Source organism: Temnothorax longispinosus, chromosome 1 (genome assembly GCF_030848805.1).
Source record: "Temnothorax longispinosus isolate EJ_2023e chromosome 1, Tlon_JGU_v1, whole genome shotgun sequence".
Classification (NCBI taxonomy): domain Eukaryota; kingdom Metazoa; phylum Arthropoda; class Insecta; order Hymenoptera; family Formicidae; genus Temnothorax; species Temnothorax longispinosus.
The window spans coordinates 3,284,508-3,308,977 of record NC_092358.1 but is presented as its reverse complement, the minus strand read 5'-3'; the positions used below and the strand labels follow the sequence as shown (position 1 = coordinate 3,308,977).

The window sequence follows — 24,470 nt, the reverse complement described above, 5'->3', positions numbered from 1 at the left end:
AAAGGCATGTGGGAAGGAAACGATCGGAGAATCTTTCGTCGGTGTTTGAACCGACTATAGAAACAGGTCTTTCTATTATCATTGACTGAAATACACCGCGTGAACCATCTCTGCTCGATCATGTTCAGTATCGTATATTCATGATACATTTGTCTTTACACACATAGAAAATAATGAAATATTTCATAAGACGTTGTGTCTCCAAGTGAATTTGTTCAATAATTAAATTTATCAATATTCGCATTCAGTATTTATTTTCATGAAAAAGCATGAGGGAAATTTGTTTAGAAGTTTAGTCCAGTTTATTCTTTTTTTTTTTAAGTATGCATTAGTATCAATGCTTGACATATTTTTTTAATACGGATGGTATTCCGCAGGTTTTTAAGATCTGAGTTCGTTTACATTTAAGATCTGACTTGCAAAATCCTTGATTCGTTATGCTGCGATAATTCGCATTGCTGCACCTCACGCTACACTCCTCCAAAGACTCCTCGAAAGGGCTCGTCGCGTGCTATCGCGCACAGGTGTGCACACGGTCGAATAATCGGCGCAACAAGCAGCACGCGGAGAAGCACGCAACTGAGACATTACATAACGTTTGCGATGAGGCAAAAAGAGACCGGGGAAGGTACTGTGAGCGAGCAGTGAGGCACGGAGCAGCGGAAGGAGGATGGACGAAAGAAGGGAGGAAAGAAATGGAAATAATGAGTTCGCACGACGCGACCGGGACCTGCCTCGACGCGTTATAAAACGAGTCCTACCCGCCGGCCAATGATTGCTCCCTTGCACGGGCTAATAGCACCCGCGAACGTAACGAAGGGTTATGTGAATCACGAGTTTGTTATTGGCTCGCTTAATGACCCGTCCGCTCGTTCTACCTGTCCGATGCGCGCCACGCCGAGCTGCCAACGATATAACCGGTCACCGCGTATGGAGTGCCGGTATAATCCGAATTTACACATGGAAGAGATACAAACGTGAAGATATACAAATGGATTACCTACAATGACTTCCTTTTTTAACTCTCTCAACATCATTTTAAAAAATTAAACAACAATATACTTTATACGATGTGTAGTATATTTTTAGACAACTGTCAAATAAATTTTACTCAATTTCCATTAATTAATTTCCGATGTAGCAAATGTCTATATTGATTCGTAAAAACTTGGATAAAATACTTCGGAAAAAACGTTATTTCAATTGTATAAATTATTTGTAAATTATATGGAATAAACATAAATTTTTCACATTATTCCCCTTTTGTGCTTCTGGGACCTGTGCTTCTATTTCTCAATTAGAGTCTTTACAAAATTTGTGCACATTGAATAACGTACGTGTATAATTCAAGGAAAAAGCAAACAAGAAGCATGATATATTGAAAATGAAAAGACTCTTGAATCATATAGAACTCTTTTCTCGTTCGCTCGCTATATTATTAATGAAGCATAAAGCATCTAAAAGCAATGTAAAAAATAATCCGAAAAAGAGAGTATCTTAATGTAATTAGATCGTTTGAATTACTGCGTCATTTATTCCCCTGCACTTTTGTATTTACATTTCGCGAAAAGTATCTAGGTCGCGTGCAAATGAGATGCGCTCCAAGTTGGCTGCGAGTCAGCCTTGGACTTTAAAGCTTCACGGAACATTTTGAATGCTCGGTTGCAACTCTAATGAGGCACTTGACCTGGCATTGCGCGCATATGATTTGTTTCCGCAATATTCGGAACGTCAGTATGACATTAACATGACTACATCTTAACGGAGCATAAGAGTTATCTAATGTTCTTTGGAATAGCAAACTCTGGATTGTCATAATCAAGACATTCTCTTTTATAAAAAAGTGAATACTCAAAAACTAACATAAAGGCGCGTTGGACATGTTTACCGTAAAACGATCTTGTCTCGTTCAAGTTTGAAAATTAACTATAACAATAAACCTTAAGTTATTCCAATACATTCATTCTTCATTTAGAATTAAAAATCAGAATTGGTATTTCGTTTATTCGTTCGGATTCAATCGTAAAGGAAACGTGTCGACTTTCAAATGCTATTTGTCACAAAATCGAAAAGTCGTTTGAAGCGAAATCCGTTGTAAGCCCTTTCAAAGCGTCGTAAAAATTTGTCGCCAGCTTGCCGCAGCCGTATTCTAGATCGACCGACGGTTTATGCGATATCGTAAAGACATTTTCTTTCTGCGTACAGAGTAGTGCCGTGAAAATTCCAGCACACTATCGCTGAGATGCCTTGAGAGATCCCGCGCGCTATATATCGCGCGCAGTTCCGGACTCTCCAACCAGAAATCACAGAAATAGTCCGGACAAGTTAGAAACTCTCTGCGTTTCGACTTCCGTGCAGTGGATGTAGTGTGCGCGCATTCCCGCCCAATAAATTAATCACGAAACTTTCCCAATGTGGAAGTCGCAAACTAATTTGTTGGCCGGCTCGGAAAGTACGCGCGCATACACCCCCCCACGTGTGTATATACTATGCGCGCCCGCGCGGGCCAAGAAGTATAATGGGTATGGATGGGCGCACGTGCGCGGATCCGGCGTATAATCATTGCATTTATATTCACTCACCATCGATATTAGACGAGGATTGATCCACGCCTGCTGCATGTTATCGTCGAGGTACCGTTTCGCTATCCGGGCAATGTTCTCTTGCGGCTCTTTCTTCGACACGGCCGATACGGTGGGCGGGACGACAACGTTGGCATTATTCCTGAGACAGAAACGGATTAACATGAGCATCGATCAGGCCAGGATTCGTGAACACTTCGTAGAAAGCGAGCGCAGCTATGATTATTACTGTGCTACATAATAATTGGGACGTTCGAAGTAGAGAAAGATATTTTCGGCCGAAGGCTCGAGTAGGCAGAACCCGAAGATCGAACAAAGAGTTACGTAACCTTAACTAAACATATGGTACATCTGAAGATAAAAATTATGGCGAGTCAAATCAGTAAGCGTCCAAGAATTAAAAAATAATAATTTTTTAAAAATATTATGTTATTCATAATATATAATAATATTTCTCCATTTTATATTATAATTCAGTATCACAAAGTATTCCGTGCAAATTGGTGAAATTACTACAATTTGTCGACTATATATGAATGTCACTTTAGAAAATAGGCGGTATCATGATCATAATCGTAGTTGGCATGTAGTTTGCTGGAACATTTCGGTGAACGATGTCAGGTCACTTGTGCACGCACGAAATTCTCGGCATGCGTAGAATAACTTCAAAGTCGAAGCACGTGTGTCTCTTCCCGAGAAGAGAACATTCGCGTATGACTGAAACGAGGTCTTCGATTTGCTTAAAGTACGTCAGAACGTGCCTGAATTTCATGTCATTGTAACCCGTACAACACATATTTTTCCGTGCATCTTCGATGCAATTCAATCACAGTAATAATGTCTGTTAATCTTTTGCGCTTTAAAATTTTGTGCTAGAATAGTTTGAAATAATTTATTATTTTTACATTATGGAACTCTGTTAAAATTTTATAAAAACTCTAAAAATATGTCTGCAAAATTAGAATTGGTCATTACATTAAGTACATGTAATACAAAATGCAAAAATAATCTTTTAAAATGCGAGAAATATTTTGTCTAGATGAAAACTTTACTTGTCAAAAATACCTACATGCATAAAATTATTGTAAATTATTCTGTCTAGTGTATACAAGATATGTGAATGCATAGGGAACTCCTTTATAAATACTTTAAATCTTAAGTTTTTTTTTCATAATTCTTAAACAATCAACTCATTTGTTTTTCGGTAGGAAAGGAGTCGTTTGATAGCAGGATAAATTAAATACAGATTGCACAATCGCGCGCGATCGACAGCACTAAAGTCTAGTGACGTGCTGCACGGCGTTAAACGCTATTATTTAGTTGGATGAGTTATTAATATGAACGACATTTGAGGGAGAATGGGGTCTAAACGCAGAATGGGTGATGCGGGTGTGTATGGGGCATTGTGGGGCAGGAGGCCACGAAATTAACGGTCTCCTGTGCCGTACGGCGATGTATCAAACCGAATCTATTGTGCAAGCGCCACACCATTGCCACCGTCACCGGCCATCACCGGCCGCCAGATTGCACGTTGCACGACGTAGGAAACAGCTCGGAATGAGGAGGAGAGGTCGATACGATACGTATCTCCCCGGCGCTACGAAGGATCATTATAACATTGCAGCCGCAACTGGTTATCGACGTCTTGATTGGATTAACGTAACGATGTCCGGCGTGCCCGAAAGAATACATTCTCACGACGTATTAACAGAAGACCATTAATTTTCTGTAGACCGTTACTTAAGTGAAATTACCGCTAATGAGAAGCAAATAAAATTATTGATAAAGTAGATAGATATCTATACGCATGCAAAGACTGCATCCGTAAATTATTTCTAATCGTACTTAATTAAACGGACAATTAAAAAATATATGTGAATATTTCAATTACTTGATTTGTTATCAAATTTTCGATATAAGGACGAGAGTCTAAGTATAGTTTTTATATTTCAGAACACTTGTCCAGCGATAAAGTTTTGTAAAATACACAGAAAAAAGAAAGAATATAAAATTACTAATTCTTCACACTTGTACGAGTTAAGAAGATGTAGTCATAAGGGAATTTCCTTCTAATAATTTCTTACGACTGTAAGACGCTATTACTCATCATGCATGCATTCTAATGACGCGAAGCGCGCTTCGGCGTAGCCAGACAGTGACTGAATTCCCCATCGTGCGTTCACAATTATCCCATTAATCCCCAGATGGGTTACGCTGTGTGTAGACTTTTTAACTTCCTCGCGACGTCTTCGAGGCTTACGCGCATCCCGTATGCGGCATTGCTTCATGTAAAATTAATTATCCACCTATCCCGCGGCAGGTACCGAAATTTACGTCCGCTGTTCGTTTCTGTCAGAGCTGGCTCGAGGAAGAGTCTGGCAGAACGTTCGATCCACGCCACATATCTAAACAATTTAATACTTGAACTTTTGTAACGCGATTCTCATAAAACAAATTAAATTTAAACTTCTTTATGCTGTTTTGTATCTTTTAGTTAAAGCCTTGAAATACACTTTTGTAAAAAGATGACTTTTGTCAAAAAACAAGCATTATGTATACGTGCACAGAGAAGTTCTTGACGATCAAGATATCTATATTGAAGATATCGATCGTATCATATTATACACTTGCTTCCTTAAGTACAATAACAATTTAAAATAATAATTATCGTAATTATAGTAAATTGTTATTGTACTTAATGATCCCCCTATTTTTCCTCAGGATACCACGCTGCTCTCCGACCGCTCCTGTTTTCAGCAGATCCCGTAAAGCGTGATCCCGTGCGCACAATGCACGCCTATGTCGCCTATGAATAATCGCGCGCCCGCGCGTGTGTGTATATATACAAACATTACGAAACACGCATTCGCATTCAATGGAGAGTTCCTCAGCTCCGAAGCGCGCGCTTAAGCGACGCGCGGTGTGACTGCGAAACGAGCGGGGCTGAGACGCGGATACGCCGTGGATATCCCATAAGTGAATTATGAGAGTTTATCGCGACTCCGTCGCCCCGTGCCTGCTGTCGTGGCGCAGCTGCCGGTTCAGGCCTCCCCAGCGAGTTAAATTATTGCCGGGATCCCCCGAAACCGTCTAAATTATTGGTCCCGGCTACGGATCAGCACCTCGAACACCTTAAAGACGCGAACTCCTCCGTCCGGAATACGTACAATCTCGAATGTCGAGCAATTTACCCGGTTACGTACGATTACCAGGCGGTTTCCTTTCGTGGAGCAAGTCTACCTTCTCGGAGCAAAAATATAGGCACAACATATTCTTGTTTTTTTTTTCCAGCCAGTTTTCTCTTCTCCGGTAATGGTTAACAAAACTAAATTTGCAGATAAAAAGTGCGGACTAAAGATAAAATTTAACATTTTATTTCTTAGCAATGCGAAGCAATGCAACAACAAATGTCATTTTAAGCTATTTAAAAAATTAAAATATGTTACTTATGATCATTATTTCATTATTTTTAACTCTGTCTTTTATATCAAAAGAAAAAAACACAAATGGAGTTATAGAGAATAATTATATAGAATATTTATTATGTAGTCTTCATGCAAAACGGTTTACATTTAGTTTGTCAAAAGTCATAAAAGCATTATTGAATGCTTCAAATGGAATCTTCAAATAGAATGAATTCGAATAATAGAAGCAATTAACTGTCGTTAAATTTGGATTTTCGTCATGCATGATGTTTAAAATATAATTAATAATTTTTTAATCGTTTATAGATTGACTTTATATATTAACATCAATAATATTTTAATCGTGGGAATGTAAAGAGACGCTTACGATCGCTATCACAATGGCTATCGATCGATCGTTTCTTTTTCATTCATCCGCATCAACTCAACGACGCGAATATAAGTATCCGGGACGATCAGCGAAGGTGGAACATGGTACTTTCCCATTCTTCTCGTATAAGGCGCAACGAGGTAAGTGTGGGAGTTAATAACGCAGAGGATGAAAAAGTAGCCATCTGCACGAAGCAAGCGTGAGGCGCGAGTAAAGAAGGAGGAACAGTACAAAGAGGGACGACGGATACGACGAGAGAAGATCGGACGACCATAGCAAGAAAGATAATCTTCAGGACTACGCATATACTTCCTTTTGCTCGTCTCCGCGAGTTTTACGGAACCTCCTCGGCGGGACCCGAGGAGAGGCGACCAACGGACGAAATCCAACGCCGAGCCGAGGCGAACCGCGCCGTTACGCTCGCTCTAAATCTCCGTAAATGCGTCGCGGTCGCCCGGCAGTCTCCCACCTCCTGTTTTCTGCAGGTGTATCCCCCTATACAAACCTCTCGAGACGGTTCTCACAAAAATCCGCGCCGGCCGCTCGCTGAATGAAAATTCACGGTAGACTTGAGAAACTTACTTCGTCTCGCGTCCGCGAGCAATGGAGCGGGCAATGGAAACGAAAATGTACGGCGCGTTGCGCTGTGTGCCAAAAGCAACGCCTGTCGCGTCGCCAAGACGAGAAACTGCGAATGTTTTTAATATAAATTTTAATATAAAAAAAAGCTCAACTTATAAGACGAATATTTATTCCATACATGAAGAGTTTCTTACCTTTCGACGTGTTAATTTAATAAAAATGTGTAAACTTGAACGATCTATGTATGCATTTTCGTTTTGTTTCGTTCAACCATCATCACTGCGTTTACAACGTGTGCAGCATGAAAGATGAAAGCAACGGACACTCGAATGTTCGTCCAAACTATACAACTTATCCCACCAAAACTCGCGGTAAAGTCAGAAGCCAATATGGAGGGATCCTTGTCACACACTTTATGAGTACCCGAACGATAAACTCAATAATTTAATGAGTTTTCTCGCTCAATACCTGTCCTTGCACTGTCGTTAAATCAGCAAATTGCTACTAACGCAGCAGGTATCATCTCGCATATGGATCTTAGGCGATCGTTTCCTTTAAGAGACTGAGAATGTTTTCGAATGTTTTCAAATGTTTTCATGATCTTTACTAGACATTAGCGTAATTTTCTCTGCCAAAGAAGAAGTACAATTCTGTCATTTTATTCAGATCTCGAAGAATAAAAAGATTAAACGAAAAAGATACGAAGTTATTATGCACAAACATCGAGTATTAAAAGTAAGATAAATTACTAAATAAAGAATAAATAACTCTTTAACAATATTTTTATCGTCCTTTTCAAAAATATGCAGTTAGTAGCAAAATAATCGCCATAAATCACTGCACGAGTCACAACTCATGCCGCACTGATCGATTCATACAACCGTTTGACTTGAAAATTACATCAGAAATTTCACGCTTCGACTGTTACCTCGTGGTACGGTTGCAGACACGAATAACAACGTTTCTCTCGGCCGCAACCCTGAAATAAAACTGGCAGCTACTAGGTGGTGAAGAAAAGGACGGTACACACACCTAGGTAACATTCTTGCCGTTTTCACGAGCGATAAAGCGCCGGTCGCGCAGTAAAACGTAAATCCGGCTATTTAGTGGGAGTAAAATCGATCGACGGGGCCTCTCGGATCTTCCGCGGTCCATCTGCTTCAGATATCTTTTTAACCGGTCATTTCCCAGCAAAGCGCTATAGATTACCGATCGTTACCTGCATAATACGATCGGCGAACGATGATGCATCTCGGATCTTCGGAGGATCCGAGGAATCCGCAGTTCTGAAATCTGCTACGCGATCAACACTTTTTCTAGCAAATTTTTCTCTCGTAAAAGTCAAGGATATGCATGCTAATATTATAGCTTCTATTTTTCAACTCTTGTAAACACAATGCTTTAAAGTACATATGTCGTCATCACAACAAGATTTTTTTTAAATAATTTGAACATTCCTATCAATGTTAGGAATGTTCAAATTATTTTCTTTTGGATTCCAGGTTTATCACAAGTTTTTAATGTTTTGGTATTTCAATAAAACGCGCAGTTTTGTTCAATCTGCCGAAATAATGCCAACTAAAAAAAAACAAGTGCATTCTTGACATCGCGTGTACAATCGATATTCGTCGTTGCTGCAAACAGTTCTGATTATGCTGGGACACGCGTACGCGCGGCTTATATTCCGTGTTATGACGCTTGATTCGCATTTATAAGCAAAGATGCACTTTCGTCCGTAATATCTGGCGGATATGTAGTAGATACAAGGATCTTTGCATACAAAGACCTGGGCAAAGACCAAGACAATTTGCTAGTACTATCCTTATGTACCGTGTTTATAACCGATTCATGCGTATGCATATCAACGATCTATGGCAGGTCTTCACATCCCATGGTCTACTATTTACCCCGTTTATGACGAAAATTGCTCAAGTAAATTTCTAGCAAATCTCTTTGAAATACATAAATCACATCTTTGGAACATATTTAATTTCTAGACGGTTATTTTGGTTATTTACGCATAATTATCGCATTGTGAAAGTTGTATCAATATTTTATTTTTTAAAATATCAACGTTATAGTTCCATAACAGTGTCATTTACTTCATTTTATAATCAGATTAGAGAATATTCTTCAATTTAAATTTAAATCCTTCAAATTCGAACCTTTTATTTATTATTAAATTTTTTTATGCTTTACACAGAATAAAAATAGTATATTGAAAACGCAATTCTTATGCAAAGAATAATTCGTCAAGTTCATATTTAAAGTCGAAGTTTGTTCCACGACACGAAAGTTATTTTCATCCAGAAGGTGCAAAAAGATGTTGCAATATTCATCGGGGGTGCATCGATGTATACGATAACGACACTTCATAATCCAGGGAATAGTTTTGAATAAATAAGCGATCGGCGAAAACGAGAAAGAAATGAAGATAAATGAATAACGAGAGTCGCATTCCAATGATCTCTTTGATATTAACCGACGGCGATTAGCATTTGCACGAAGAAATCCGCCATAATATATATCGGCAGAGAGGAATAACGATGTATTTTTCGAGAAAATAACGATGTTCCACGTCTACTTCGGCGCGACGATACCATTCAGTACCTTCGAACCTAAGTGCGATAACACTCCAGGTGATAAACTAACAGCGTAGTCTCTAGTAGTCTGGGAAGTTATCGCACTTTAGATGCATACTGGTCTATCCTTTTAATATCTCATTCCCTTCTTATCTGTTTAAAATAATTATTTTTCAAAAAAATTCTCATAACATGCAACATTTTCGAAAATAATTATTACAAATTGATGTTCGTTCCGATTCTTCTGTCTAATTTCAGGAATTTCTGGTAAATCAAATAAGAATGCTCAGATTTATATATTCCCATAAACCCGTTCCTTCCAATTCTCTATATATCACTGTGCTTATGTAAAGTCACGTCTATTCTATTCAATGCAAATACGTTCAGCGATTCGGTACGATCTCAATAAGGGACCTCGCTGTTGCTCGCGCGACGCGAAATAAGAATTTCCCGGAAAGAGCGGTTATCGAAATTGAGATCGTTTATGGCGCGTACTTTCTAAACGTCGAACAATCGTTGGCATTGAGCATAGGTAAGATTCCGGAACGAAATCGTTAAACGATCCCATCTTAGCGATCGCGGAGTGCGTGGTCGTCGGTACCTTTGAGAGATAACACAGGTCGTAAATCCGTTAAGACCCGCGATATCGATCTGCCATTGGATGTACTGCGCTCCCATAACGCGATAAAATCGAGTTCGTTCCGGATCTCTTTCTCTATCCTCTTTCATCTTCGTATTGATCGGTACTTATCAATAGTGCATGCATGATGTAAACTGTAAACCCAAAACGATAACGATCCGAATATGATATTACTTTATTCCTAACTAGATTCGACGATTTAGTAATAAACAAGATAAAAGCATAATTTTATGTCAATTTTAAATATAGAATACCGTAATATTATTTCGCTCAGGTATGCTTCCATTTATACAATGCTTCTAAATACGAAGCTGATTGCGAAGGCAATTCTCGAATGCATTCTCGATTAACTATACTTTTCAGAAGAGTAGCCTATTTCTATCAGAATGCTCATTCAATATTCATGCGGTTTCGTATATTAAAATAACTAGTATTTTAAGTTACGACAAACTCAGAACCAGATAATCATATTTAGCGCTAACGGTATGACGAGAATACAACCACCGAAAATTTGATACACCTTGCTACATGTGCATATGTTAACCCCCCCGTGGGAAATTCAGAAACAGTTCAGCGAATTTTGCTTATGCAAAATTTGCTGCGCTCGAATCAACAGCGTTGCACGATTACATTCTTGAAGATAGCTCCGTGAGAATGAGGTAAAAGGTGTCAAGTAAAGAGCCCGACGCACACCAAACCAAGCAAAGGGTGAGCCGAAGGTAAGCGCGTCGAAAGATAAATAGGCTATCAGATGGTATCGGCTTGGCAGCAACCCCCGGGGATCTCCCTTCTTTCTTTTCCTCGTCATCTGGCTGTCTCGCCCTCTCCGTCTTATTTTTCTTCTTTCGCTCCGCGTCGCGTATGCCTGCGCCGAACGAGTATCTGTAATATTCCGGTACCATATTCCGCCGCTTACGAGTAGGCATTCGAGGCAACCTAGCCGCCGGTAGCAAGGCGCGTATCGACGATAACGATAATCGGCAAGAATGCACCGTGTTCTTTGCCCGCGCCATTTCCCTTTATCTTTGTTGGGAGCCACCTTCCATGCTTGCTTCGCCGTGTAGCTTCGCAACTACCTGCAGCCCCGAGGACACGTCGGCGTCGGTCTCTTCACACGATATCACGGCTGAGTTCTCGAAAGAGGTACTAAGAGGCCTCGAAGAGCCTTCTCTGTTTTCCAGCTCTCCTTCCAGCTGCATTTGATGTCTCTGATGTGTCCTGAAATAGTCGCTTATCGGAGAATGATAAACGTTTAGGGGTAGCGAGAGACATCCGTGAGGTGAGTCGCAAGGAGCTATACACTAGGAAATCGCGTTCCCTAATAGACCGTCTTTTGTCTGCCACATTACTTTAAGAGAAACATAAAATCCTACGTTATAACTTTGAAGGGAAACAGGAGAAACAAGGAAAATGACAACCGTCATCAAGCGTAAATTATATCCCGCAAAGTGTTCAAGTCGCGATCCGACGACTGCGTCACTGCAAAAAGTATGATTAACCTCGGAATATATCTAATGTGCAGTGATTAGATTCTGTGTATAAGAAAAGAAAAGCTGACGATGATTGTGATTTCCGTCCCTGCGCTTCTGGTTGCAAAGAAAGTAATGGATATATGGCGTAACTACCGCGCTGCCGAAACCCTTTTCACGAACGAGACGGAACACGAACACGGGAAGAAAAGAAAAGACACGATATCCCAGCACCGAAACGTTCACCTTCTTCTATTCCACGCATCGTTAGGACTTACGTAGCCGTGGCTATGGGACCTCGCGAGATTTAGCGGCCACCGCCGTTGATTTGTGACCCATTGTTCTCCGGCGGAGCCGGCGGAGCAAGGGCCCGACGGGGAGGGAGGAAGACCAACTAAAAACTGGACTATCAAAGTAATGGCCATCGATTTGCTGCCACGGAAACTACGGAGCGCACCCGGCAACTGCAAACCGCAACCGCACGTTCTCGCTTCTGTATTCCATCTTATATATTATACCTTCGACGCCGCATAAATTCGAATCGAGCGAAGGAATAGGTTCTCGTTAGAAAGATATCTTTGATTCCGATGTATCGGAATCAAAGATATACACACGAAATATTATAGAAAAAAAACGTTATTTTTTCTTAATACAAAACTCATATAAATGACAATAACCTTTGAGAATTTTTTTGTTCTATCTGATTATAATTGTAAATCAGTAATTATATTTTACCAATGTCAAATTTTCTTTAATCTAAAAGAAAACCGCAAGCATCTCGTATAATAGATTTTTTTCAAAATTCTTATAATGTTATATATAAAATATTATTTAGATTGAAACAAAGACAAAGTAATCTTTACAAAATCTCCAATATCTTATTATCTAAATTTATCAAATTTAATAGAATGCGCGTTATAACTTTCGTTGTGCATCCGTAAAAAGCAAGATGCCTCGTATTCGACACTGAATGTCCGTTTAATCTTCCCTCTCCACTCGATAAGTTTTGAATGGGAAATCGAAGGGTCCCGTGTTCGATTCGAACGATCCAAGAAAGGGAACAAACGTAATAAACCGGTGAAGTCAATTCTTGCGAAGTCAGGCTGACACAATGGGAGGACGGTCGCGGAACAAGCAAGCTCGCTTCCTCCACCTTTCTCCCGAGAGAAACCTGCTTTATTTATTCCATTATCCCGAAGACAGGTAACAGTCTCCCGCTGTCTGGCAGCACGCTTCTCATCATCATCATGCATCGACATACTTTGCAGTCAACGTTAATGCAATCGACAAGAAGACGTCTAAACGATAAAAATGAATCGCAATTTTTTTTAATGCGTCGTAGAGCCTTCAAACAGTTTTGTGATTTTATTTATATCTCAGAACTTTCTGATTATCTCAATAAACAAATTTTTTAAATATATTAATATATTAAATTTGTTATAATGTAATTTGCAAATCAAAATTGCTCTGCTTTGCTCATTAGCGATTATAATGAGGTTTTATTTCTTAAAATTATATCGAATATCTTGAGAGAAAAGAAAGAGAATGTCTTTAAATTAATCAGTTCTTAAAATAATTAGTTTTATAATTATCGTAAAGGGATTCTTGGAGTTTCAAGTTACGGTTCCTGTTTTGTATTATGCTCTTGGCTACGCTCGTCATCATAGACGGTCGATCGATTCTTCCCTTGGCTTTCTATAGGAAGGTCGTCAATCTTTGACATTATATCCCAACGAGCTCACAACACGCGATGGAGCTGGTATTAATTAAAGCACGGTCGTTAATTGACGGACAAATCCGAGCAGGCTGCGGATAAATACAGACACCTCGATCGAGACGTGAATGGCATTGTCAGCGGCTCGAAGAACTGCTTCCCGGGGAGAGATAATCAATTCCCTTAGCTGCACCGCCGACGCTATGTATACGGTAGGATCGACGTAGAAAGGATAATTAAGCGAGTACGTCAGAGGTACAATACTCATTTCGTTGACATTAATTAAATGTAGTTGCGTCACATTATCATAGTAACATTAATAAAGCTCTTCATAGTTTCGATTTTTAAGCACAGTTTACATGAGGCGAGATGTTATCTATTGATTAAAGTTTAGTGAAAGAAGGTATTTTGAAAGAAGGGATTTTTATTTTATAAGTCACTAAAGAGCTAAAAGTTTTTATCATTGCAAACAAACCATTGCATCTTATTTTTTAAATATTTCAAATAAATTTTACTTTCACGAAATATGAAGTTTAATTATAACTAATGTAACATAAATAATAAGTTTTTAAAATCTCATTGTCAATTAAATTCTTGTTACAGAAGAAACTGCCCGCAAAGGAACAAATATACAAAACTTGAGACACAATACACATCACGTAATATTTTTATATTATTTTAACCGTTCTATTTGGGGTCAGATTTAACGTTATAAAGGTGTATTATGGTGCATCGTGATATTTCAGGTTCCGTCACGTGCGCGCAAACTCATCCGCATTCCTTCGACGCGATTCTGCATTCCGGCACATACGTATCGGGATTTTCGTTCATATACATCCTGTAAAAGTGAGCTTCCATCCCTCGCCTATGCTATTCCGAAGATTTTATCCCCCTGGCAGCCAACCAGAAGAAGAGCCATCCCTCGGCACGATATTATGATAATACACTTATATTCATATGCAATAGGGTCCTCGACTTAGGAAGGCACGGAGGGCAACACGAAAGTCGTCCTCCTCGGGGTCTACAAGCCGTAATGTAATTCGATCGACACTTTAGCCCCGAGATGATGGAACGTCGGATAGAAATTGACGGCGAGCGGTGGGATGACGTGGCTGAAGAAGGGAAGATGGGTCCCGGGATGGCAGGTAAACTCTGGCTCCCGCGCTTATTCGAGTGCCGAGGTTCCCGGACTAATTGCCCGTTAATTTGGTTAATTGTGGAGGCACGAGTATCGACTTGTTCCGACGACGATGGATCCCGCCGCGTTAATGAAGGGCAAAGCTCAAGGGATGAGCGAGAATTAGGAAACGCCACTTTTTTAATGAGGTGAAAGGAAAAAGCAATTATAGCGGCCGCTATCAATTGCAGCGTGCTATATGAATCGCGATTATCTTTATTAATATATTTTACATAATGCGCTATCAAAGATTGTTTAAGGAAAAATATAAACTAATATTATGTCACAGTTAAAAAATATTAAAAAATACACTTTCAGATTTCACAGTGTTATTTTATAAATAATAAAAATACAATTTTAAAAAAGTTTCTAGCAACTAAAATGCTAAAAAACATCACTATCATAATAAATATGTGCGGAAGTAAAGAGTTGACTTCAGATGGCTAACCCGATTGCTAGAGAGACTTTTTCGACAAACTAAGGAGTGTGACCAATATACCTAACTATTATGGCGCAGTAACATGCGATTACTCGGCGTGGAAAGTTTGCACTGCCTTCCCGACCAGATCTGGGGATCTCTTGGTCGGAAAATGGTTTCCTCCCGAAAACGACCAGACCACTGAAGACGTTAACATTCTATTCAAAGAAACTATTTTCCTCGTCATTTTCCCGTCTTTTCTCCGAGATTCTTGTTCGCGGATTACAGAAATGAGCCTGACAGAGGGAACGAAAGGAACTTCTTAGCAACGAAGATCCTAAGATTGATTATCGGTATCTCTCTATCCGCGTTTATCACGGCACGCTTGCTACTGAGTATACATTTATAAGGTGTCACTGAGGAAATGTTCTTATTGCAAACGTCTGAAAGTTTTTACGTCGGTAATTCGAGGAATAAGTGCATTGTCTGATTGTAACGGTTCTTTGGATTAAAAAAATATTATCACTCTTTCCTTTCGATCTTCTCTCTACGGGTATTATATAAATGCCCGAATGGATTGCATCAAAAAATTGATTTAATTGAGAAACATTTTCTAAAATGTAAATTATAATAAATTTATCTTCTGTTTCGAATATCCTCTTATAACTTGATACGTTCTCGTTTTTCAGAATATAAAAGAATAACATATTCAAACCTGATAATAATAATGGGCATGACTTAACATATATTCGTTTTAAATTTTGATTGTTTTAAATTTTGTGATTGTTCATAATGATATGGAATTCTCGGTATACCTTCCAGCTTCCCGCTTAATCCTGTATCTACGCCGAGAATTTCAGGGGATTTAGCGTGTATTAAATTTCAATACGAAAATTTCGATATGACGTGGTATGAGCACGCAATGCAGCGCTGGAATTTGTATTTTTTGTTACAGAACTATTCACGTATGCATACCTCATAGTTATATGTATGTATGGATGTCTCTGTATATATCGTACGATTTCAATATGTAATGCAATCCGGAATTAGGTAATGTTTGTGTTAATATTTATGAATAACATTTTATTCGCTACTGTTTTATAATGAATAAAAAAGCTTAAGTTGTTTCGAATCGTTTGTAAAATCTCCGGTTGTTTTCTCCAGATAAATAAAATTTAAAATAATCCGACGACAAATCTACGACGATTTATAAAATTGGTCGTAACATTATATTGTAATGTTCACTTTTCACGACGACGATATTGAATAGTCTCAGCAGATTGCGTAAAAGAGATTGCAAAATCCGTAACGTTCAAAAATGTTTTTACGACGGTCGTTACGCGCGCATTCAGTGTAGCCTGAATCCTCGAAGGAAGGTATAAATGTCCGTAAGTACGACCTGCATAGGCGTCTACGTAAGTATTTAGTGTTGCTTCCCTATCGCGTAACGCACACGAGTGCATACCCGTATATAATCTCCTGATACTCCGCGGATCCTATAAGTGCGTTGTCTTGTCGTCCAATGGCGTCTTAGGCACGACATTTCATTACCGCATTTCGAATGAATTCACCCTCTCTCGTCGCGGTCTCCCATAAAACAGTAGACAGCCATATAAGCAGTTCGCGTCATAAAATATAAGAAAGGCCAAAGCACACACACACACACACACAATTCGCTAACTTTTTATAGTATGTATTTTTGCACGTCGACATAAATCTGCGATGCCTTAATTATATCACATTTGTGAGGTATTCATACAGTCATTTTCTTAAATATCTTCTTAAGGGGATGCTGGAGCCGTAGCCGAACTCGATCAGCGTCGATAAAGAAGTGCTCACCGACTACATCTGTCCTTGTATAGACAAAGATTTAGACAAGGATAGCACGCTACATTGCACGCACACATACGCACGATGCACATCGACATTATACTTTTATATTACGCTTCTAAATCTTGATTTGGAGGGTTTATCAATGTTTTTCTTGTTGTGCAATTCGGGGAAACTTGTTTTCGCGTTCGTACCAATGGTATATCTCTTATATGAAATACATCTTGTGACGAGCTGACAGCTCACCGCAACTCGAGACGCCATATTGGGATAAGAGTAGGATAAGGAAATCTGTACTTTCGTAATTTTTTCTCGTTTTCTATATAAAATCGGAGTTTCCCCGAATCATTAATGTACGTACTGCAATTCTGGAGAAGGATTTTTAATTCTGTCAAATTAATACGACGCTACGTGCCGACAAAAAATGCCGGTAAAACAGACGGCTCCAGCATCCCCTTAAAAGAGTCGCAATTATATATACCATATCAAAACATTCATTTTAAAATAAATGCTACGAAAATTAAATAACCAAGTTTATTTGATTTAAATATAAAAAAATAATTTAAAATCCTGCAACGGATCTTTAAATATAGTTTTTATCTTTATAATACATTTTTATTTATGAATAACATTCAGTGATAGCTTCTAGGAAATATCTTGGTACGTTTAACAGATACATGTAAAAATTGTAATGGGTATATGAGGAGGTACTCCAAAGTTTCTAAAATTTGAACATGCAAACTGAAACTCGTTCAGAGTTTTGCTGTTAAATATTGCGAATTTACAGTATTGTGAAAACAGTCTACCACGTGGCATTGTGCTGAGAGCATCGTGTCAGTTCAGGAGCTTTTTTTGTAGTGGCTGCAATAAAATTGTGTTTGGCAATTTTTTTATAAGGTAAAAATGACTGATAAATTCTGTGTGTAAAATTTTGTTTCCTTCTCGGTAAACCTGCAGCTGTGATATCTGTGATCACAATGCTCAAGAAAGCTGATTGTGAGCGTCATAATGGTTAAAGATAATGTCATTAAAAAGTACGAAAATAATACATACAAAATAAAAAAATTAAAACAAAAAAATAAATAATAATTTTAACAGTCAATAATCCGACTATACATTTTCTCTGTTCAAAATTTTAAATAAAAATTTACAGATTTAATTCTCAAAGAAAAGTTATACTTTGCACATTTAGTGCTGTTTTTCTCTCCCCCCACCCCCCTCTATCTCTCTCAAAATAATTTTCTAAATTATAAAGTTGTCACATTCAGCACAATCTCGCATTTTTGCGCTTAAAATAAAAGGTGTACGTTCGCGCTGTCGAAATGGAAAAAAAAAGAACTGTAAAAATGTCTAGAAAGTATGCCTGAAGTGAACAAAATTCATGTCACAATTTACTAGCAACGTCTGTTCAACTTACGTTGCGTTTGCGTTTCATCACACCGTACGATCCTGCTTCATCCTTTACTCCTCTCCAACCCTGATCCTCCCACTTGTTGGTATTTCAGGATTGTTGGTGGAAAGTTACGAAACCGCTTTCGCGGTGCCATTCAAGCGTAATTAATGCCAATGTATCCATTTTGCGCTTTTGACGGCGGGTTGCATGCCAGGATGCGAGTATGCTTTATGAGGGAGTTTATGAAAATGTTCGCCGCAGGGGGGAGGAAAAGGAAGAAGCGAAGATCCCTAGAGATGCCCTCGCATCTTCGTATCCTTCTCCCCCTCTCTCTATCTCGCACAGGTGACGCTCCCCCAGGAACAACCCCGTTGCGTACGTGTGTGCGTTTATGTCGCCGCCAGATATTACCGTATAATTTTGGGATATTTCACTGGCACGTAAAGCAAGCCTCGGACGTGCGCGAATAGCTTCACGGACGATCGTTATTCGCTCGCGGGAGAGAACAAAAGGAAACGAACGGGAGGCAGAGTCCTCGGAGGGTTTCTGCTTTGCATGGTGCGACGATATAGCGCGTGTGAAGGGTACACTTGAGAGTCGAGCGCGCGGGTCGTCATGAATAATTGAGATTCTTGTACAGGGCATCGTTTCGCGTCAAGCCTCACAGAGATGTGCTGCTTGACGAAATCTATCCACGTGCCATATCGATCTTTTTTTTTATCGGACACATGAAAGTTTCATCGATAGAATATCATCGTGTACACATCGACGTAAAATAGACTAAACTAGTATCACCGTGAAAGTAATATAGGGATCCTAACTGCTCCTTTAGGTCTACCTCCTGTGTCTTAATACATATTATGATGCATTTAGAAAATGCAAGAACATTTTATGAAAATGTATTAAATCTTTTAGAAAATTATGTATTTCTCTATAATGATTCAGTATCATTCCTAACTTTTCTGAACTTCAGCACAACCTTTATCATCAATTTAATTTTTTGAAAAAATTGCCTTTTGAATCAATGTGTAATATTAAATGTATTAAAGATTAAATATCTTTATATTTTAATAGGTCCTTCGAGAATATTTTATCGGTATCCATCACGTCGCCTTTTAAAAAGATTCCCGTCACCCACGTACCGTCTTCTCTCGAGGACGCAACGAACGCGGCGAAACGTGCGCGAGCACAGAATCAAGAGTCTAGTGGCAGCGTCCATCTCAAATAGTAAGATACACGGATACGGACATAAAGAACAACAGCGTACACGCGCATCAGCCGTACGATGACAAATCGCGCATCAGCGTAGCGCGAGCCGCTTATCCATCAACATCAGGCCGGGACACGCGTCCTCCGGCCCATGGGCATTCCACATAGTGGACCGCATTACATTCCCGCCGCCGATGTAGCCCGGCGCCTCCAGAGACCCCGTGGGTCTATGATGCAGCGACACCAGCCAAATCGTCGCCGTGAGTGGCGATTGTGAGCGTCGAAGGAGATTTATCATCGATTTGTTATCGCGCCGACTTGCCGCGATCCTGCTCCTCCGCGACAGAATGGAGCTACTTTACTCGTCGCTTTTCTGCCTGCTCATTGATATGCCTTTATCGCACGTGTATCTCTCAGCCGGATTTTTGAATCGATTTTATATAATACTTCGAAAGATGGACTCGAGCATAATCGGTACATCGGTGTATCGATATTATCGAAAGCTGACGGAGATATATTAGATCTGTTCATGACTACTTCGAAAAGTAGTAGCGGTGGTTGCATATAAATTAAGTCGATATATTGATTAATGAAAGTATGTCGATAAGCAATTATGTATCGCCAGTAACGGTAACACGGTATATATGAGTTATAACTATGTCTCTCGTTATTAATAATCCGGGATCCAGTTTCAATAATGAAACAACTAACATCTGTTCCTTCATTACATGCACCGAACGGGAGAAAAGAACATTTATAAACATTGCAACGAGAATCTCATGATGAAAATTACAAAGACAATGCGATTCACGAGAAATTCTAAACATTGCGAGAAGGAAAGTCAACCCATTCCCTCGAATCTCCATAAAATATAGTATATACGAACAATGCGCCATTGCGTATCGATGTTGTTTCGAAATGACATACACTGTTCGTCGTAGCTGTCGATAACAATAAAATAACAAATAAACGTGCGCTTGTCAAACGCAAAACACGTATTTATAGTTTGTATCGAAATCGTTGTCGAGAGAGAAAGAGAATGTAAATCTCGAATCATGAAGATATATTGCATATAGATATATGCATAAAAAATCTCTAGATTTTTATACATTTTTAAGTTGTACGCAGTATATTTTTATTTTATTTTTATTTTTATTAAAAAAAATTAACGAAATAAAAGATTTCATAGATAAAAAAAAGCACAGGCAATAAATGGCAATTGTTACGCGAGCAACAATATATGAATTGTGAGAGGTAACCGGTGCAAGAGAGCGTTTAGTGTCTTACTCCCTGGTCGTGCTACACGGAAACGGCCAGAAGAGTATCAGAGAGATATCACTATTGTGCGTATCTCATATGGGTATCTCTCCTGTAACGACTCGGCGCGAATGTACAACCGGCAGGTCGATATGTTGGTTATACCACCGCACTCTGAATTTGCCAGACTCGCGCGCGTTGTCTCGTTAAGTACATGGAGGCGCATTCCGCGAGCTGATATTGACGCACCGGCATATAATTTCCGTAGCTCCACTATTTGCACCGCAGCGCGCCGTTCAAGGATTAATTAATTATACCGTCGTTAAAACGCATTTACCAACGCCTAAGATAGCGCCACCGATAACAGAGTCAGCTTATTCGAAAGCGAATGCGCCGGAAGTGATAACGACGCGTGTGTGTGGGGTTCGATTTCTTCTTAAGGTCAGTTGTAACTAACGATTGCAGAAAATAAACGAGAAGCAATTACAACGGAATGAACACAATAAATTTAAATATTTTCTGTAGATATCAGCTAATGGAAAGAAAGATACACAAGGAAAAATAAATTCAAAGAAAAGTAGCTGTGTGTATGTATATGCGTGTGATAGACTATGTTTGTATAAATAAAATGCATGTTTTATTGGTAGAAACATATATCGATCGTTTTGTTTGTTTAATAAAATTAATTATGTTCTGTTGAATTTTAATCTTGTTTTTCTTGTTTAATCATACCTACAAAGGTGACAGCCCTTAACGTTGATGTAAATATCATCGGCCCAGCATTTGTGCGACTGTATCATCATGTAATATTTTAATTACGAATATATTTTAAGGCAAATACGAATACGCCGTATCGCTTGCAATTAAGGTGGTTCATGCAGTACTTGCAAGTCAAATAGGCAACTATTCTTATTAGTGATAAATAAGTGTGATTTTTGTCCGTAAAAATCAGCATATAATTAGATTTATTATTTATGACATATTTAATGTTATACGACCTCTACGTAATTAAAATATTGAGACGAAAGTCACATCTTTTACTAGAGTTGTGAGCCGTGTGAATATATGTACAACAGCAGCGCGGCAACGTTATATATGATAAATAGAATAAACAATGCATGTTAACATTATTTGGACATTTTATAACCTCATTGTATTAAAACTTGTTTATTCAGTATTGCAGATCTTGATCAAACTTAATTTTAATTCTCTTTAGAAATGGACGAATATTTTTGTTTCACTCTTTGTTATTCAGCGTGTAGAACATGGTAAACGTTGAATGTTTTGGGATATGCGCTATACTCATCAGCTGACACATGCGTTGCCAAGCTGCCACTAATGCCGCTCGAGTCCAGCTGTCAGTTCCGTGTTGTCAATTTAGTCAATCGAAAATTACGTTTTATTATATATTATATAGTACGGTCAATGAACTCGGGCTTCGTCCAGTATCTTGCAAAATGTTTATTGCATCGTTTCGTCAGTTTTTGGTTCGTTCATCTATTTTTGAAATATTGTAATTTTTGCAGCATAAGCGCTTTAGCCTCGTTTTTCGCAAGAGGGGCTTCCACCCCCCCGAGTTAAATTGGCAAAGTTTACGGACATCTCCGGAACCAAACGGTTAAAAAATCCGAAATTTTACAGACACACTCTAAGAACGTTAATCTTTCATGTCATATGACATTTTCCGGGCTAACTACATTTGACCTAAATGCATGAACCACCTTAATAAGCCGAATAAACGTAAACGAAACATGCGCGCGCGCGCGTGCGCATTCCGAGCTTGTGAGCGAAAATGATACAACAGATTCACAATTGAGATTTGCTATTGTGCTCTGTTATTACGTCCGTGATTTACAGAAAAGCGGTCTCACGCAAATTTTATGATACGGTAAGCCGTACAGTGTGCGTATATGTCATAATAGCCAGCTTATATTTACGTGCGCAATGAATAATAAAATTTAGGCTCACACCGTAGAAACGCGAATATTGACCGTAAATCGTGGAAAGAGAGAAAAGGAGAAAGAGAGTGAGAGAGGAATCAGCTGAAAAATAAAATTAAAACACTAAACACTGTCCGTTACAGATTTTTCCTATAACAATCCCTGTCACCTGTGTGTTATAGTCTCGCGCGTTTCAATGGTCATTGTTTCACGAACGATAAAATGAAAAGCCATATATTATTCACCGTTTAATTATTTACATGCATTATTTAATAGTTCCATAATAACTCATCGAAACAGATTTATTTTTTTATTTTATACATATAATGAATTTTTTAAAGTTATTTAAAAACGGTATTTAATCAGCTTTTCTCGCAAAGAATAATGTTAGCATGTTTTTAAAGAATTCATATTTAAAAGATATATCAATCAAAAGGAAATACGAGTAACTTAACCATTTGAGAAAACGGTTTTCTCGATTAACATTTCCACGTTTCGACGAGACAATGCTCGATGGTACGATGTACACTTAAACAGAATATCTCTTAGACAGGGTATCCCATGGACAAGATAATCTTGTGATCCATGTCCTACGCCCACTTGTCCACCCAACGTCGCAGGTAGACGCGGGTAAACGCAATGTCGATTATTCACAACGGATCATTGGCACCAGACGCATTTATGCACACACGTGTGTATCCACTACACACTTATGTATATATTTCCAAGTGACCAATCACTGACACTTAAACAGCACGCGAATAATACGAACGAAATAAATTGTTTAACGAAAAATTATATTAGATTAAATATCATTTTTTTAATTTTTATTTTATTTTGCATAATAAAATTATATATTTTATATAAAATTGTAAATATTTGTGTAAAATTGTTTTATATAACTATATATAATTTTATATAACAGATTTGTATATATTGTTATTATATGTTAAACATTGGTTGTGGTTACTATTGCGGTGTCCATATCCTATCCGAAAACCTCAATGTAAAATCAGTCACAGAACTACCTACCACAGGACCCCCGCTCGTCCTGGTCATAATCTGGGAGGGTTACTGGAGATACGACAGATAGAGATGGTAATTTAGCATCATTATTATAGATAGACGTCTGAGGCGACGGCAGCGAGTACTATAATGACCTGTAAGCGCGTACGTGGAGTCGCGCGAGCGTGGAATTAAACGATCTCATTAACGGAGCTTCATGGTCGAAATATCGATCGTTATCTCGACGGCTGCAAATAGTGCGCGCTTGTAAGCACTGTCTGCGCGTTTGAACTCTGCCCTTAGCGATAACTAAACCGATCATCGATATTTCCAAATTGAAATTATTAAACATTTATATGATTTGACTATCTCAATTTATATCTCATAAACAGCTTTTAATGCTGAAATTAATTATACATATATAATATATATATGTATGTATAATTGTAAGAATATTATCATAAAAATACAGATATTAAAAAAAATGTTGGCTTTCGATAAATCTTATCTTATTTTCATGAACGAATATGAATCCGTCCCATTTAAACTAGCAAATATTCTTTTTTCTTTAAGTCATGCTAATTAATGGAAAGCGACTTGTGAGGCACAGTTTCTAATCGATGTCTCATTAAGCGTATTTAGCATTTAACTCTTACGATAACATTATCATTTGTCCATGTCTTTCTACATATATATTCCGTCTATTTCTAGCTAACGTTAATTAAACATTCGCAATTCTATACGTAACTAAAGTGCAATTGATAAATATCTATAAAAATTGTTTTCGTAATAATTTTCAAAACGTATCATTTTCTTTCTTAAATGGTATATAAAAAATTAAACGCGATATATTTTAGGGCCATTAACGGAGAAAGAA

The 24,470-nt window shown here is 38.5% G+C and overlaps 1 protein-coding gene across 4 annotated transcripts in view; it reads right to left on the bottom strand.

Annotated features, from left to right (window-relative positions):
- LOC139817564 (uncharacterized) overlaps positions 1–24,470 on the bottom strand; it is a 325,316-nt gene that overhangs the window by 237,996 nt on the left and 62,850 nt on the right. For all 4 annotated transcript variants that reach the window (XR_011733273.1, XM_071785773.1, XM_071785766.1 and 1 more), the window contains one exon: positions 2,583–2,724. Coding sequence is in view for 3 of the 4 variants with exons in the window: in XM_071785773.1 (XP_071641874.1) it covers positions 2,583–2,724 (142 nt within the window). In the remaining variant the exon portion in view is untranslated. The remainder of the gene's footprint in view (positions 1–2,582; positions 2,725–24,470) is intronic.